The following is a 17120-nucleotide window of genomic DNA, read 5'->3' as shown; positions in this document are numbered from 1 at the left end:
TTAATAGCATCGTTCGCAGACGCTTCTGCTTGTTAAAAATTAATTTAAATCATGTTTTCCCTTTCTAATGTATGGCACTATCCCTTTCGGCTGTTTAGGGTTATCAAGTTTCAAGTCATTATCTGTGGTTGTGCACGCAACCGTAGCAAAACTGAGCCGAACGGAGGCGAGAGCGCCCGAAAGGTCCAGTTTCACCCTGCAATGGGGTACTAGCACCCAAAAGAAAGGGATGAGTATAGTTTTCCTGGTTCTTACTGGCTGAAAAGTTGTGTTTGCCAGACTATATATTATTCTTTCAACTTACTTTCACAGCTTACTCCTGAGACTCGAAGCTGTCTATTGCTTCTTCTTAGTAAATAAAGTGGCCTCAACCACCATTGTTACACCTTTTACGATAAAAAAAATATCCAAATAAGCACTCAAGTATTTTATTGAACAAAACGGTGTCAATATTAGCATGCATATATTAAAGAATTTAATAAAATAAAATGTATACCGCAATATACAAATGCATTTAGCCGCAATTTTGGCTGTTTTTTTTTTTCATTCTAATAAATTTGACCTTTTCTCTATGGTTTATAAAAGTATTCCATACTCAAGCAATAAGAATTTCCTCATGAATCAGTTTAGTCTGATTTTGTAATTTATTGTTTTGTTAGTCATTTAATTGTATTATAATAAATAATTTTATCTATTACGACTGAGTATTATTCTACAACACAACCTTTAGCTTAATCGGAGCACTTTTAAGAAGTTCGCGATAATCGTAATTAAGAAATCCTCGTTGCCCCTTTTATGTAGTTCCGTTCCGTTGTATATTAGGGTACTACGTTCCACGGCACGAAGCTACCCTTCTTGGGTTGATCAAGCTGAAAAAAAAGAAAATAAAGTTAGTATATATATGTTTCTAGGGTTCCGTGGCAAAAAGGTATAAAAGGAACAAGTTAAGCTATCGATTTGAAATTTGGAATAGTCATGAAAAGCGCTAAAACCCAAACACATCGACAGTTGTTTTTTTTATTATTAACTAGGCAACACTCAAAGTCTTCAAGTGAGGTATCATTTGAACGAGCTCAAATTGAACATTCCAAAACAATTTAGTTATTCCTTTTTTTTCATAGTAAAAAAATAAAGATTTAAGTTTGAAGGAAAATGTGAATAAATATACCATTGCATGACGCTGCATGCATTATGTTTATACTAATTCTAGTTGTTATTCTGTTTCAATAATATTTGACAAAGTTACCACAATACAAAGAAATGAAGCGGCTTAGAGGTGTATCTTCACTGTCACTAGTCATTATATCACTAGTCATTATATACTTTTATATCATCCTTCAAATATTATTTTAAAAATACCTTCTGAGTGATATGATCTTCGCAAGCCATTCGAATACGCGCCGAAGTCGCCGGCGCATCCATATAGAAGTCCACTGGGATACCTGCGTCGGCGCGCGCAGCGCGGATAGCATCCTTGATCGCGAAGAACACCGACGATGCTAAGAACAGCGGAGGCTCGCCCACGGCCTGGAAATAATACAAAGTGATGCAACAGGGTACACTGTACTACACTATAGAGCTGATACGGTAAAACTATGGAATTTCGTTATTTATAATGCACTTTAAGTGATCTGACGCACCTTTGAAGAATACACTGCTCGGGGATTTGGAGCTCCTTTCAGTAACGATACGTTAAACTCCAGCGGAATATCTCCAAAACCAGGTATTTTATACGCCCCAGGACCTCGGGAAAACAATGTTCCATTAGGTGAGTAAATCAATTCTTCAATAGTAAACAGGCCCTGGCCTTGCACAAAACCGCCTTCAATCTGTCCGATATCTATAGCCGGGTTGAGACTTTCACCCAAATCCATGACGATGTCTGATCTAATCACCTGATGATCGCCACTGAGGCAGTCGATTTCAACTTCCGAGCAAGCCACTCCATAAGTGAAGTAGTTGAAAGGTACCCCCTCGTTTTTCTCGAAATTGTATCCAATACCGGGTGTGGCATGAAAACCTGTAGATGATAAGCTGACGCGATCTAAATATGCAGCTAAAACCCAATCTTCCCATTTTCCTTCTGGTTTGTTCTCCTTGTATGGTTGAAGACGTTTCATGACGGTTTCACAAGCTTCCAAAACAGCCATGCCATTGAGGTCAGAGCCAGCACTAGCTGCTGTGGCCGATGTATTAGGAACTTTATCAGTGGCTGTCTCGCTGATATGTATTTTAGATACATCGATGCCCAGAGCTCGCGACGCCACTTGTATCATTTTGGTGTGAAGACCTTGGCCCATTTCGGTGCCACCGTGGGACAAAAGCACTGACCCATCGACATAAACTATGAGTAGGGCACCAGCTTGATTAAGTAATTTTTCTGTGAACGCAATTCCGAATTTAGTGGGTATGATGGATATGCCACGTTTTCTCCAACGGTGCTGCCTGTAAATTGAAAATATTGTATACCATTTGAAACACTCATAAGCAATGTAACAGTGTTTACATGTAAATTTACAGTGTTGATAGTAAACATAACATCGTATAGACACGTGTTCATAAAGTGGCCTTAATTGTAAATTTGTTATACTCACTTGTTAAACTTTTGAATATTTTTCTTTCTTTCAGCTAAGTTACTTTTTTCAACACATTCATCCCAACATCTCTGCAACGTGCAGTGCTCTAAAACTTGTCCATAGTGCGTGATCTGATTCTCTGTATACAAATTCAGTCTACTTATTTCTTCCACGCTCTTTCCAAGTCGTATCGCCAAGTCTTGGACCATGTTTTCGGCGCCAAACATTCCTTGTGGCCCTCCGAAACCTCGGAATGCAGTGTTGGATGGTAGATTTGTTTTACATACAAGTCCAGTAACCTCTACATTAGGAATGTAATACGCGTTCTCAAAGTGGAACATGGCTCTTTCAACAACCTGAGGGAAAATATTAAGGTGTGTTTAAATATATATCACTGGAACACAAATAATAAAGTTTATCTTTGCATTATTTAATACTCACTGGTCCTGATAAGTCGATTGAGTATCCTCCATTGTTGTAAATATTGACAATGGCTCCCATGATTTTTCCCTCCTTCGTTGCTGCAACTTTGTACTTAATCAAAAACGGATGTCTAGTGCCAGTCATCTGCATGTCTTCGTCTCGGTCGAGCATACAACGTACTGGTTTCTGGAGTTTGTGGGCAGCGAGGGCCACAGGCAGTGCTACTAGCATACCCCGTGACTCTTTGCCACCGAAGCCACCACCCATCCGCTTAACACGACATGCGATCCTGTTCATAGGCACGTGCAAAACATGACTAACCAATTTCTGAAATAACATAAGGGAGTTCGAGTTTTAATTTATAGTAGTACCTAACCACATAATTATCTCTAAACGATATTTATCAAGTTAAACAAAAAATATTAATTAAGCGTAGGTACATACAGCTATTTCTGATGGATGCTGGCTGGAGCAGAATATTTCCAACTCGTTGTCTTCCTTTTTAGGAATGGCAAAGGCTGCATGTGTTTCCAAGTAGAAGTGTTCTTGTCCTCCCATTCGGCATTGACCTTCAATGGTAATATTGTTTGGGTCATCAAATACTTTTTTCACGTCTCCTCTACGAATTGTTTTCGGGTACTGTGGGTAAAATGATTTTTTCTCAATAGCATCTTCAATTGTCACAATGATTGGTTGGAGTTCCTCGTATTCTATTTTTACTTTTCTGGCAGCTTCTTGGGCTATTGTTTGATCTTTTGCTACAATCACTCCAATAGTTTGGCCCTGACTTATAACGTTCTCAGTAGCAAACAATTCCTCGTCGTGAAATATGGGTCCAATCGTATTCTGTTCAGTTGTTACGTCTTTAGCAGAGAAATATGCCACAACTCCCGGTTGTTTCAGAGCCTCTGTCGGATCTACTAATAATAATTTCGCATGTGCTTTCGTGCTGAGCACAAAAGCTAAATATAGTTCACCTTCCGCAATAGGCATATCATCGCAATAAATTGCTTCTCCAGCAGCTTGCTTGTAAGCTGACATGTGAGTGATTGGCCTGCCCACGGCATCACTTGGAAGTTGCTTGTCACCTACAAGATCAAAGTATTGGGAGCTTTTGGGCATGACACCATGAAATTGCTCAGCGCCGCTACTATGGTACGGGATTATGAGTTCTTCATGTAAATAATCTTTTGTCATTTGTTTACTTATTGCCAAGTATGCTTTGAAGAACAAACTCATCGTTAGAGCTCGTCTAAATTGAATGTTTCCTCCAGGTGCTGACGGAGCCAGTGGTAATTCTTCAATCATATGCGAGTAGGTTTTTTTCGAGCATGTCTTCATTCCATAGTAGTCCTTTTAATGCTTTACTTGTCTTAGAAGCGATCGTAGTAACTGGAGCCATGCCACCAAAAGCCATGTTGATATGCTTTATAATGGTGGTGTTATCTTCAAATTCAACATTAATTGCAGCTATCACTATAGATATATCATCTTCTCGTCTTTTAGCCTGCTTGTATGCTTTTACATATTGAAACCGGGAGGAAAATGGAATTTCAATTGACAACAATATCTCGTCTGGTTTTACTACGTTTTTTCTATATCCAGTAAAAAACGTTTCGTCCATTAATACAGAACGATGGCCTTCTTTCTTGCTTAAGATATTAAGCTTTACCTTCAGTGACATTAATATCGGATTTAGGTCAGATATAGGACTTCCAGTCATAATATTGCCTCCTATAGCAGCTACATTCCGAATCTGTTTGCCAGCAAACCAATTCAGCATATTTACAATGGTTTCGAGTGTTCTAGTCTTGTACTTCGGTAGGATGTCGATTGCTCTTCTGAAATTGTTTTCAACTTCCATCAATGTAACGGCAGCCCCAACAGTAAATCCGTTTTCAGTTTCAATAATGTTGTTCATTTCTGTGACACAGTTGGGCATGATTATGACTGGATATACAAAATGTTTAAACTTAACTTCTACCCCAACCTCTGTATTACCAACAACTATTTTAGCATCAGGGTACTGTTCCTTTAGTTTCAATATTGAGTTTAATGTAGTTGGGCGATACCATTTTACACGCTCACCTCTGAAAATTAGGCATTGATCGTCGTAAGCTGAGGATAATTTCAATTCAGGCGGAAATATTGGTTCTTGGCTAGGGTCATATGGCAAGAAAGATGACCTCTCAAATATAAACTCGGTTTCACCTTTGTATTCTTCTTTGTCTTTATTTTTGCAGCAGTCTTTACCCATAGCACATACACCATTTGAAGTTCCATTCGATGTTCCGTTCGAAGTTGCATTAGGCGTGCCGTTAGCAATTCTCTCTGACTCCCAATCTTCGATAAACGTTTTGTATCCCTCTATAATGGCCCTGTACCCCGTGCATCTGCACAAGTTGCCCTGGAAGGCGACTTCCATGTCTGAGTATTTTATTTTGCTGCAGCTTCTAAGTAGTGCATACATGGACATGACGATGCCTGGTGTACAGAATCCGCATTGGGACCCGTGTGCTTTGGCTATGCGTTCTTGTACGGGGTGCAGCTTTGTTTTAGTTGAGCCTATCCCTTCGACTGTCGTCACTGCCAGCCCGTGCATTGCGCATAACGGTGCTAAGCAGGCGTTGACTGCCAAGTGACTGAATCGGAATTAAGGTTTTCATTTTACAGGCAGGTACTACACTACATATATTTTTTTGGATACATATTTTTATAATTGATATGATTCTACATAATATACTACTAGCATTGCCGACGGCTCTGCCTGCATAGAATTTGCTTTTACGGTGTTATATCAAAAAATAATGTAACATACTACCTAGAGTATGACCAAGCTTACTCTGCATGGCATTTGAATCTCTGGATGACAAAGTGTGGAAATGTCACTGAAGACGAAGTTAGTAATGAAACATAGGTACTTTGTTCTATTCAAATCGGTGCAAGGTTAGCTTAAACGAACTTTGTGTCCATCCTCGAGGATTAGATTTAATTAATAAAAGCAACGTCAACAACACTCAAAAACGAACAATTGATAGGCCCTATAAGTACCTATTTAAAAGAATAAAGAAATTTAAATATTATATTTAATAAGGTTCACGATTTGTCTGTTAACAATGTTGATGATGGAACACGCTTTCTAAAGTCATAAAAGGTAACGGACACACGTAACGGACGAAAGTACATGCAGTACTCTCAAAATTATCAGAGGTAAACTGTGTAACATAGATAAGTAATTTATAGAGTAAGCACCTAGATTAGTAATTTACGGAATAAGTTTTGGGAAATACAAATACCTACATAAACACGAAATTTCCTTCCTACACGTATAATGAACGTGTCCTAGAAAAAAGTCAGGGGGTACGTACATTAAGACGAAAGTGGAGGACTCGCGCGAAATCACCTTTTTATACAAACGAAGTCTTCATCTTCCCCGATTCAAATAAGTACTTGAAAATTTGATGTATTTGAATCATAGCTATGCCCGACCGTTTGATTTTTATTGATTTTTACTTTATTAAAAGCTTTTAAAATTTTGTATGAAACCTGTTTTTCGCTACTAACTCCTATAATAATTGAAAAATCTAAAAAAAAACTGTGGGGCATAGCTATGATTCAAATACATCAAATTGTGTACAAATATTTTCCATCAAATTCATTCTTTTCCATGATGTCAATATCCAGGGAGGAAAATAAGGACTACGATGGTATGGAGAATCGATTCTCCCCTTTTCTCTTAGTATAATTTACGATATGTTAAAATACACTTGTTCTCCTTACATAATCAATTTACATAACCAGCACTGGGAGAGGACAAATTTTTCCTATTCCAAAACGGGTTTTGTAATAGTTTTTTTTTCCTTATACATAACAAACGTCACAACCTAGTAACTAACATACAAAATTGCAATACCTAGTTAGGTAAACGATACACATATTATATATTAGGTAAAGATAAAAATGAGCGAGTAGAGTAATATTTTCGGTGAATGAAAAGCATGAAAATTACATACTATAATTTCTAAAGATCAGTGACATACGTAATTACGTAGGTACAGTCAGCTGCAGAGAAAAGGTACCCCCCTGCATAGAAATTTTATATGCAGGGGGGGCACTTTTTCTCTGCAGCTGACCGTACATAACATAGAAGATAACAGTACCCCTAGTGTAAATTTATTCGAAAGCGAAACGTGACGTACGCGTTTGCGTTAAGTCTAATTTTGGGACTATGGGATTTAGAAACAGCGCGCCTACCTTATCTTCTGCCCCCCTTTTTGATGTGGTTACCTAACTGAATTAACAGCAACGCATAATGACCTACATAAGCTGTCAAATTCGAATAACGATTTTGACTTAGACTTTTTATATCGAATACAATCAAAGAAACTTTGCGCTACACTAAAACCTCTGAACATAGAACTCATTGCATAGATAAACATTTGACCAAGACCAAGACTGAAGGTAGATCTGATGTCAAACTTGTAACGGTTGTTATGGAGCTTATGGGCTATATGTGGTTGTTTGACAAAAAAGGATACATAATCTTTTTCTCGGCGCGATTATATTTGGAGACCATGACAGTGCACGCTCCGCAGCCGCCCTCGGCGCAGCCCAGCTTCGTGCCCGTCAGGCGCAGCCGCTTGCGCAGGTACCACAGCAGCGTCCATTCTGGGTCTGGGTTCGGTTCCACCACCTGGAAATTATTAAAGGTCCTATATTTCGACTTCATATTCGTAGATACTAGTATTTTATTACTTTATAATATTCATATTCATATTAATTTAAGTATTATACTTATATTGATTATACATTGTCAACATAACAAACAATATCAGTAATAATAGGTACAGATAATAATATAAATTAATTTTTGGTAAACTAGTTAACAATATTAAATATAATTTGAAAAGCAAAATTCTGCACTATGGAATCATATCAAAGTTATTTTAACTTAATTCAGACAGAAATTCAGATAGGTACTGAATAGTAGGCCTTTTGTAACAGGAGTGATTTTAGTTTTAAGGTAAAGCCTAAGCGTGTCTTACTGTTTTTAATGGTAGCAGGGATTTTATTATATATCTGCGGACCCAAAACGTGCAAACTATTTGCCGCTTTTGCAAGACGGTGCCTCGGCACATCCAGGTCGTATTGTCTGCTGTCATGAAATCGACCACTTTTCCATTTTTAGTGAACGATTCTAGATTCTGCCGGACGTATCTAGCATCTAGTTTATTTATTTTAAATTTGATTTCACTTTTCTGTTCATCGGATCGATCGTTCATTAATTGCACTGTTTAACTTTGAGTAACATTGTACTTAACTATCTAATATCAATATCACTGAGTTATTAATTGTACAATCAATAATCATTAGCATTATGCCATTACATTATTATGCGTTTTGTGTTTTGTGCAATCAAGTTTAAATAAATAATTAAATAACTCTTTATTAATATTGTGTAACCTACCTTTATACCTATACACCGGTTAAAATTAGACCGCAAAATTTTATTTTAATTATTTTCTTTAGGGAAGTTAAAAGTTGATATTATCGTAGACACACAAACCTATTCTCAAGCATTTTCGATAACCAGAACGACTAGTTACTCGTAATTCCATCCGGCCTTGCTCTATTTACATAAAATTATATAATACAGTAGCAATAGACATTTTAATACCTATGCTATGCTACTTAGCGCCTTCTAACCCAGTGAATAAATCACTTACAAATACCGTTCTGTTCCCTTAAACTTTTGTAGCCTCATTACTACAACTAAAGTATCATAATAATTATAGCCGAGATCCCGCGTAGCCAACGTGCGAATCGTTAACGATCCGTAACGAACGAAACGCAACTGTCACTGTCGCACTAATATGGAAGAGTGATAGAGACAGATGGCTACGCTACGCTACGGAGCGTAAACGATTGGCATGTTGGCTACAGGGCAGTCAATTGTAATTTGTCGTACAACAACAATCATCCCGATTTGAGGGGGGACGAAAATTTACAAGTGCTAGAGATTAATAATATCGACTCGAGTGTTGTCGATATTGATAAAGCCATTTCTAAATTATAATAACAAATGTGACTTCTCCTTAAAGTCAACATTTAGAGTGATAGCTCTTTTATTACATCCTTTTTTTTTCATCTATCCTTCATCACACTTTGATTCGAATCAATGTAACAAGTTACAAGCAGATTGTAGGTATATTAAATAATTCATATACCTACTTCGACGAATTTACAGTCCTTTTTCCCAAGTTTAATTATCTCGATCACATCTCGATGAGTGATCAGTACCCCTAGTGTAAATATTTTCGACAGCGAAACGTGACGTACGCGTTTGCGTTAAGTGTCATTTTGTATGAGATTTTTGACTTTCCAAAACGTCCCGCTTGGCGCGCTGTTCAAAAACCCATACAAAATGAGACTTAACGCAAACGCGTACGTCACGTTTCGCTATCGACTAAATTTACACTAGGGGTACTGTTGACTGTTGAAAGAAAAGAACAGTCAACCTTAAAAAAGAAATATTTTTGTCAAAAACTTATTGAATGAGCGTCAGCGAAGGTCTACGTTTCAGCTTTTACTACAAATAATACTTTCGATTGTCCGGATGTTGATGATGTCGCATTTCTCAACCGTATCTCGTGATATTTTGTGAGCAGGGTCGATGTATAAATAGTTTTTCTGTCGATTATTTTTTTAGAAATGGCGGGGCCATATATTTTTTGCGTTTTACGCTATGCTCGGGAGGTCTACGGTCATAGAGTCACTAGTTTACACGGACACTGAAGACGAAAAAAGCGGCAAAGGGCGAGTCGGACTCGCCCGTGAAGGGTTCCGTATCATTTATATCGTATAAAAAAAAACTACTTGCTAGATCTCGTTCAAACCAATTTTCGGTGGAAGTTTGCATGGTAATGTATATCATATATTTTTTAGTTTGATAAAATAAAATAAAAAAAATATTTTAAGACGTATTAAAAAAAAAAACTACTTACTAGATCTCGTTCAATCCATTTAGTGGTTCATAGAATACATCTACTTACCAAGTTTCAACAGTACCTATAGTTCTTATAGTTTCGGAAAAAAGTGGCTGTGGCATAAACGGACAGACAGACGGACATGACGAATCCATAAGGGTTCCGTTTTTTGCCATTTGGCTACCCTAAAAAACAAATTCGAATTTTTAATGCCGCATTTACCTATTGATTAGGTACCTAGGTAGGTACATGCCACGTGAATTATGCGCCATGAATTTAAATGGATTACCTACTTTGCATGGTAATATGATAACGCATATAAATTTACGTATAATATATAATAGGCACCTTTTTCATCGCTTTTTGTTGTGAAATTAGTTTCCGAATATAATAGCTACTACTGACAAATAAATATTTTTACCAAACACCATATTACATTACATATTATACATATACGATCTAATTTCACAACCTATATACCTAACAATCTAATTCCATGGCGATAATCATTATAATTAATAATCAAAAATAATAGTAGCTAGGTACCTATAAGGATTCGGTATCAGTTGCAAATATAAGTAATATGAACTACTTCCCTGTTTATATTTTCTAATTTTACACTAGTACGTACCTACTTTCATTTTTCATGCAAAATCCTAACGACAGTATACAAACAATGGTTTATGATGTAGGTATCTAATGTTTTAGCTACCTTTACGCATAAAATTTTTATTTATTTAGTTTGAATCGAAGTGCTAGTGGCCCATATTATATTACCTACCACATAAAAAGAAATGGTAGGTAATATCCCCCGATGCAAAAAGAGGAGTGTTATAAGACTTATAAGCTTGACGCCAATGTTTGTCTGTCTGTGCAGTCGTAGCTCTTAAGTCTCAAACGGATGGACCGATTTTGATGCAGATGTTTTTACGTGAAAGCGAGTTTCCTTGCGTGGATTCTTAGCTATGTTTGATAATAATCGAACCAGCAGTTTGAAGGGTATCCGCTCTTTTCCAAAATTATGGAAGGCATTTTTGGCATAAAATGTGTTTGATTTATTTTACATTATTGGCCTTATTCATAAACGCGTTACTGGCCTGAATTAGCTATGAATCGTTTGTACTTTTCTGTCATTTTGACTTACTTATGTATTTGTAAGAAAGGAATAAAACATAATTTAACTAAATCGGGTCCGTAAAGTTTTATTAATAAGGGGGTATATATATATAACCTAACTGTTTTACAAACATGCAAAGAGAACAAAATGCCAAACGTGAACTATGCATCGTTGAAGAGTTCCGTTCTGCTCATCATCAGCAGTTCCACTTCATCAAATGTCACTTCTACAAATGTAAATACTTGATTTGTTGATGAAAATACTAAGATCACTATATATATGCCTTGTAATGTCACTTTTTAGGGTTCCGTAGTCAACTAGGAACCCTTATAGTTTCGCCATGTCCGTCTATCTGTCTGTCTGTCTGTCCGAGGCTTTGCTCCGCGGTCGTGAGTGCTAGAAAGCTAAAATTCGGCATGGATATATTAATCAATAAAGCCGACAAAGTCGTACAATAAAATCTAAAAATTTAATTTTTTTGATGGTACCTCCCCTACACGTAAAGTGGGGGTGAATTTTTTTTTTGCTTCAACTCTACTGTGTGGGATATCGTTGGATAGGTCTTTCAAAACTAATAGGGGTCTTCAAAATCATTTTTTGATAAAGTGTATATATTCGGAGATAATAGCTCCGAAAAAAAAAATTTGTCCCCCCCCTCTAACTTTTGAACCATAGGTCCAAAAAATATGAAAAAAATCGTGGAAGTAGAGCTTAAAAAAGACATTAAATGAAAACTACAGCGGACATGATCAGTTTAGCTGTTTTTGAGTTATCGCAAAAAGTTTCCCCTTCATAGTAAAAAGACTTACTTTAATTAGGTACTGATTATGCAAATTTGCCTATTTGTTTAACTCGCGTGAAAGGTACCGTCTCATCCCTTGGTTAACAATTTACTATACTTTAAGCTCCAGTTTAGCTTATTGTGACGGAAGAGTAACTACGGAACCCTACACTGAGCGTGGTCCGACATGCTCTTGGTCGGTTTTTGTATGTAATGTAAATGCTTGATGTTAAAGAAAATACAAAAATCACTATATGTATGCCTTTCACATTTGAAGAGTTCCCTCGATTCCTCATGGATCCCATCATCGGAACTGAGTTTTGACAAAAACGGGACCAATGTGTAAATATATAAATTCAAACAAAAAAATAATTTTCAAAATCGGTTCAGAACATACAACCGAATTGATAAACTCCTCCTTTCGAAATCTTGAAGTCAGTTAAAAATTAAAAAATATCGATACGAAAAATATATATATGTATATTTTTGGCACTTTTTCGTATCGATATTTTCGGACGTGACCGTACATATATTTTACGGTACCTACTCAATACGACTTTGGTAATATTTCCAGAGCTATGTTTATACAAGTGGTTAAAGAACGCTACGCCGACCAGCACAAGCAGAGCATGAACCGCGTCAATCACAACGTGCTCTTGGATATCAGGTTCAATCGGTGGACCTGACCTTGGCCTATTCATACATTGATTAGTTTTTAATCCAAGTTCAAACATTCACTTCCGTTTAGTAGCAAGTGGGTAAAAGGCCCTTGCACTTTAATCCAATCGTAACTATTACCTAATAAATTTAAATATCTCGTAAGATGACACATTCGAATCGATGCGTTGCTAAAAACTTCTATGGGACTTTATAATCATAAAATAAATCACACCATGCCACCACCGCCGATACTTGTTTTGCCGCGGAGAGCAGCGGGTCAGAATTATCGGGGTCAGCCGCAGAGGAACATTCCTCTTAAATCGATTGATGCAACATACTTAAAAGTTACAATGTTCAAATTTCAATGTTTTAAATCGCGCAATATGAGCATAATCCTAATATATGCGAATATTCTCGTACATTCTCGAATATTTAGTCTAAACTAGCTATTGATGCCTGCGGCATATCATTTCCCTCAGACTCTTGTGAACACTCCTACATACCATAGGGCCTACGGAGTTATAGGTCTCAGGACTCTCAGCTAAACTCAGGTTAATATTAGTGTCAGGTTAATACAATTAATGTAGGTAGGTAATACTTATTTGAAGGAGTTATGTAGGCATCTATAAATGTGAAGCTACGATAAGGGCTGAAACCATATCAATGCGTGCATGATGCTATGATCCGTTATTTGGACTTTCATCTCTCATCTATTATTTAACTTTGACAAAGATTAAGTGAATGTTAGGTACGTATACATAATACCAGCAACACTAAAGTGCACATGGGTGCCTAGCTAAATCCGCAGAGGAGATGATAGATAGAGAGATATAGGAGAATAACTGGCAAATAATGTAATAACCGGTACATTATTACTTTCTTGTCATTTCTTGTAATGTAAAGTAGGTATAAGTTAAATAAATAGCCAATACCCACTTAAAGTAGCAAGGGTTACAAAACATTAAAAATAAGTATATAAATAGTCGATAGGTATGTTAAGAAAAACTAGGATATTATTACAACAATTATTGAGTAAACTATATATTATGAAACTCATATAAGATTACTACCTAGCTCTATTTAAATTTCTCAATAAATATTTTTTGTTTAAATTTATCGTTATCTACATTTAAGTAGGTACTATAAAACTATTTCATGTTTAATATTTGTTAAAATGAGAGTGATGAATGAAAACGATGCGAGTGTCACCATTATAATAAATCACATTATTAATCATGAACATACCTTCTTTCCATTAACGTAAAACACTAGCACCGTGCTGACCTCATCCACTTCTTCATCGGCATTCAATAACCCCATATTTCTTTCAACATTTACGAATGCGTTTCGATTAAAATATTAATTAAAATTGATTATGTAATACGTCTTCGCCGTTTAGTAAGAAACTACTGACTGACGCTGACGGACTGTATCACATTATGTCGACAGGAATGGAAATAACAAATAATAAATTGCTATCTAGCGGAAAATATGTCATACGAATCCCGCTCTTGTACTACAATACAAATAGGGCCATATTTTGCTTAAATCATCAATAAATTCAATGCACATAGCATTGATAGTACTATTGGTTACGGATTAAGGTTTCATTTTGGTTGGCAATATCAGCTCAAGATGCGCTTGAGTCGTGCCCCCTCAGCAATCAAAGGCTGACATTACAAACAAGTGTTGTTATCTTTCTTATTCTACATGTAAATTTGATATGTTAAGTATGTGTAGGTATGTCTTAAATAAACAACCCTAATCTATATAATTAACTCGTCGTGTGGGTCGTGAGGGGAAATTATAAAAAAATATATTGATATTTTGGAATAACTCCTAATAATCTTTCTACCTACTTTGTTTCGTAATTACAACATGATATTGCACTGCCTACAAGTTATCTGATTTTCCCGAAGTTTGACTGGTAGAGAATGCCTTATAGCATTAAGTCCGCCTTTTGTACGTTTGTATTTTTGTGCAATAAAGATTAAATAAATAAATAAATCTTATAATATTTATTGTATACCTTTAACCTTATAATATTCGCTCCCTCTCAACATAAGACAAGCCCTGAATTAAGTTTGCTTACAAGCGGTTGCCACATAAGTATCAGATTAGCATTATGCTTCAGTAGTTTCCGCTGAAACAAGAGTTTGAGTAGTGTCCATGGTTATTTATTATTAAGTAGGTAAGTTAAAAAATATTTACTTAGTTGAATATCAATTATATACACGGTGTTTTTTAAGTCCTTTCATTTCAAGGGAGCATTCCTAAGTAAGTAAAAAAAACTTTACAATGCCATTCAGTTTCCTTAAATGTTCTTAGACCAAAAAATTAGTGTTGTGTTCCTGCCGATGAGTAAGGTTGCCAGAGCTCAACGAGGGGGGGCGGGTCTATACCCGCCCCCCCGACCCTAAGGTCGGCAACGCGCATGTAACTCCTCTGGAGTTGCAGGCGTACATAGGCGACGGAGACTGCTTACCATCAGGCGGGCCGTATGCTTGATTGCCACCGACGTAGTATAAAAAAAAAACTGACCTATACACCTATATTATAGTATTTTTATCTGGGTATTGTATACCTATATTTATTACATTTTCAGTTATTTACAACAATTCCAAATAAATATTTTCTCTTATTGTCTCCTTGTACCATGTTTACTTTTATGTATAGCCCTATGGTTGAATGATAGAGAATGCCATTAGGTATTAAGTACGACATTTGTTTTGTTTGGAGTTGGACACTACATGCAGGATAAGCGCAATTTCTAACAAAGACTGCCTATACAACGGTAAAAAAAATCATCTTTACCTGAGCTGAATCAAAGACTTTTTTTTATCTTCCTGGCAAACGTCACGTTAGGTAATCCTACTAATACAGCGTGTATTTTTGATATTAACACATAATCAAAGGGCAGTTAGTTTAGGCTGTAATGAACACACTTTCATAGGTTTTATAAAAAATTGACGACTTTTATTTTTTCATACAAAATAATTCAGCAAGCAATGTATCACTACTTTGTTTTAACTCAAAACGTCTCATTAATGACGCGGCTGCGTCACAACTGTCAAAAGTGATCATGATGTACGATATACATTGCCGCTCGAAAAAAATTCAAAAATTATTTGTGCTCTGTAGTGAAGACTAAACTAAAAAATCTTTCAGAATTGTTTTATAGCACTAAAACCTACGTCTAATTTAAGTTTGAGGTTATATCAAAAATACACACTGTATAATACATACATGTTAGAATAGTGAAAGTTTGAAGGTTTAGATATTTGTAATACAATCAAGTAAAAAATACTAAGTAATTTGGATTTCATTTAGCACAGAGACCAACCAGTATTTTTTTTACAACCTGGATCCTAGAATTCAGCCTGTGGGAGAGATTTGGGTTGAAACAACTACTACGAAAATAAAGTCGCGGGATAATCCTAGCATAGTATAACGTAATACTTCATCCAATTACAGACAAAATAGTTAGTCGTAATTAGTCGTAATTTGAATATTCTATCCAGAGATTTGGATTGATGTATTTAATACCTATTTCCGTTCCTTCAGTGAAGCGAAAATTAGTAAATATATTTTATAACCCGCTTTGATCCTTTTTTTTTAAGTAACTGTTATGCGGTCTGACCGAGTGTTTTTACTGTTAGTATTGTTAGCAGTTCTATAAACTTAGATGAGCTATAAGTTGTATAATTTTTTTTTATATTTTTTAAAATGTATAAGTCGTGATGGCATTGTGTGAACTTGCGCGCAAAGTTTTTAGGGTTCCGTAGCCAAATGGCATAAAACGGAACCCTTATAGTTTCGCCATGTCCGTCTGTCTGTCTGTCTGTCTGTCTGTCTGTCTGTCTGTCTGTCTGTCTGTCTGTCTGTCTGTCCGAGGCTTTGCTCCGTGGTCGTTAGTGCTAGAAAGCTGAAATTTGGCATGGATATATAAATCAATAAAGCCGACAAAGTCGTACAATAAAATCGAAAAATTTAATTTTTTTTAGGGTCCCTCCCCTACACGTAAAGTGGGGGTGAATTTTTTTTTTTCGCTTCAACCCTAGAGTGTGGGGTATCGTTGGAAAGGTCTTTCAAAACTAATAGGGGTTTTCAAGAAACATTTTTTGATAAAGTGAATATATTCGGAGATAATCGCTCCGAAAGAAAAACAAAATGTGTCCCCCCCCCCTCTAACTTTTGAACCATAGGCCCAAAAAAATATGAAAAAAATCGTGGAAGTAGAGCTTAAGAAAGACATTAAATGAAAACTATAGCGGACATGATCAGTTTAGCTGTTTTTGAGTTATCGCAAAAAGTTTTCCCTTCATAGTAAAAAGACTTATTTTAATTAGGTACTGATTATGCAAATTTGCCTATTTGTTTAACTCAGGTGAAAGGTACCGTTTCATCCCTTGGTTAACAATTTACTATACTTTAAGCTCCAGTTTAGCTTATTGTGACGGAAGAGTAACTACGGAACCCTACACTGAGCGTGGCCCGACATGCTCTTGGCCGTTTTTTTTTATATCGTTATTCCATTTCTATCGTTATTCCATTTCTCTTATTGACTTGTAAAATTT

The 17120-nt window shown here is 36.2% G+C and overlaps 1 protein-coding gene and 1 long non-coding RNA gene across 2 annotated transcripts in view; one reads left to right on the top strand and one right to left on the bottom strand.

Moving 5' to 3' along the window:
- The window catches only part of LOC133534702 (uncharacterized), a 55317-nt gene extending 38249 nt beyond the window's left edge, over positions 1–17068 (top strand). Inside the window, exon 2 of the long non-coding RNA XR_009802077.1 lies at positions 16319–17068. This is a non-coding gene — a long non-coding RNA (uncharacterized LOC133534702). The remainder of the gene's footprint in view (positions 1–16318) is intronic.
- LOC133534691 (xanthine dehydrogenase) lies at positions 413–14188 on the bottom strand. Its single transcript, XM_061873919.1, is given in 9 exon segments — positions 413–869; positions 1360–1527; positions 1641–2445; positions 2595–2932; positions 3018–3326; positions 3444–4322; positions 4324–5641; positions 7538–7692; positions 13789–14188. Coding segments are annotated over 9 exon segments (4098 nt in total). The 5' UTR covers positions 13864–14188; the 3' UTR covers positions 413–818.
- Positions 17069–17120: the final 52 nt, after the last annotated feature.

Source organism: Cydia pomonella, chromosome 2, assembly GCF_033807575.1.
Source record: "Cydia pomonella isolate Wapato2018A chromosome 2, ilCydPomo1, whole genome shotgun sequence".
NCBI classification, from domain to species: domain Eukaryota; kingdom Metazoa; phylum Arthropoda; class Insecta; order Lepidoptera; family Tortricidae; genus Cydia; species Cydia pomonella.
Note: the sequence above shows the minus strand (reverse complement) of the source record. Positions and strands in the feature narration are given on the sequence as shown.